General features: G+C 38.1%; 1 protein-coding gene across 1 annotated transcript; it reads right to left on the bottom strand.

The window, feature by feature from the left end:
• Window positions 1-245: 245 nt before the first annotated feature.
• On the bottom strand, window positions 246-860 carry LOC137984465 (uncharacterized). Its single transcript, XM_068831637.1, has one exon. The coding sequence runs from the start codon at window positions 858-860 to the stop codon at window positions 246-248; it is 615 nt and encodes a 204-aa protein (XP_068687738.1).
• Between the last annotated feature and the right edge of the window lie 767 nt (window positions 861-1,627).

Below are 1,627 nucleotides of genomic sequence, written 5' to 3' on the forward strand. Positions count from 1 at the left end.
GCTCCAGCAAACAGGTTTGTGTTGCTGTGGTGTTCTTTGGTTTCTTCTTAAAGCCCATGAACTTTCTTTCGTGACCTGCTCATGTTTTGGGAGTGATTCTGTCTCTGGCAATTGTGGCACGTTTTTCCATACGCGGGGCATTCTCTCACACCATGTCTTGTTCCGCAATTCCTGCAATTAAAAGTTTCGTTTGAAGGTGGTTTTTCCTCCTTATCTGAGAGCTGCTTCTTGAGGACAGATTTGCTCTACTTCTTGCCAATACCATGTACTGATGAGTCACTTTCCAGTTCTTGAAGTTGCTTTTCTGTCATTTCCGGTGATCTAACCACGTCTAGAGCTTTTTCAAGGGTCAGTTTTTGTACTCTAAGCAATCTTTTCCTCGTCTTGCAATTACTTACACCAAGCACAATTCGATCTTTGATAAGAGAGTTCCTTAGTGTTCCAAATTCACAAGTTTCACTCAATTTTCTAAGTACAGTCACATACTGGTCAATAGTTTCGCCGCTCTCTTGAGCCCTTGAGAAGAACTTGTATCTTTCGTAACTAACATTCTTTTTTGGTTCACAGTGTTCTTCAAATTTCTGTAATACCTTCTCAATCTTTGTGTCATCACCTTCTACATCCCACGTTATCGTGTTGAAAACGTCGATAGTATCATTGCCGATGACTGTTAGCAGCGTCGCCACTCTGGTCGCAGTTTCTTTCTTATAATTAGTAAACTTCTGTTTGAACTTTTTCCAATTTTCGGAGATGTTACCGCCGCTTAAATCAAGTGGTTCCGGAGGTGAAAGGCCAAAGTGCATAGCCATTTCTTGTGAGTTTAACTCTTGACTTGTTGTAGGCACGTTTTCTTGTGACATGTGCTCCGATCTCCGAAGTTGCTTACTTGAATTTGCCGCTCGTATTCGGTATAAAATGTCACGATCAGAATGGCGGAGGTTACGGTGCGTGGTTTACTTCTGACACCATGTCATAATCTCGTTATTTTCAGTCGATGCAAACGGATAAAATATAGATACGAAGTGAAGACTAACAGTTTTAATCCATCATGGCTTCCAGACCCCGCGCAGTGCACATGTCCTTACAAGTACTACCGCTGATCATTACACTAATTACAAATGAATTTACAACAAATAAATCGATAAGCAAATAAGCTACAATTTAAAAGACCTTAATTAAAAGAAAATGCATAAATGTATGTACAGCAAGATAGTTTAGAAATAATATTGTATTTTATATTATTTTATTTTATTTTAATTATCCTTACCGGGAAAGGTATCATCAATGACCTTGACTGGACAAAGAATAAAAGAATATCTTGCGTCAATATTGCAATTGATTGTGTACTCATCTTTATCTAGGGTTAGTGTTCTTTGCCACTCATAACATTGGGGTTGTCATCTGATTTGAGGAAAGTTTAACTTCAACAAAGATGAAAATTCAACAACCAAAACTGACCTCCATAGAATGACATACTGTTATTAACTTCCTTCTTTCATAGATATGTCTCTGACAAGGCTTTTCAATTTCGAATCTCACCTGATTGTGTTTTGAATACAGTGATAATTTAAGGACTTAGCAACAGCTTAAACGGTATTCCGCGAAACAAAACAAAACAAACTGAAGG

Source organism: Montipora foliosa, chromosome 14 (genome assembly GCF_036669935.1).
Source record: "Montipora foliosa isolate CH-2021 chromosome 14, ASM3666993v2, whole genome shotgun sequence".
Classification (NCBI taxonomy): domain Eukaryota; kingdom Metazoa; phylum Cnidaria; class Anthozoa; order Scleractinia; family Acroporidae; genus Montipora; species Montipora foliosa.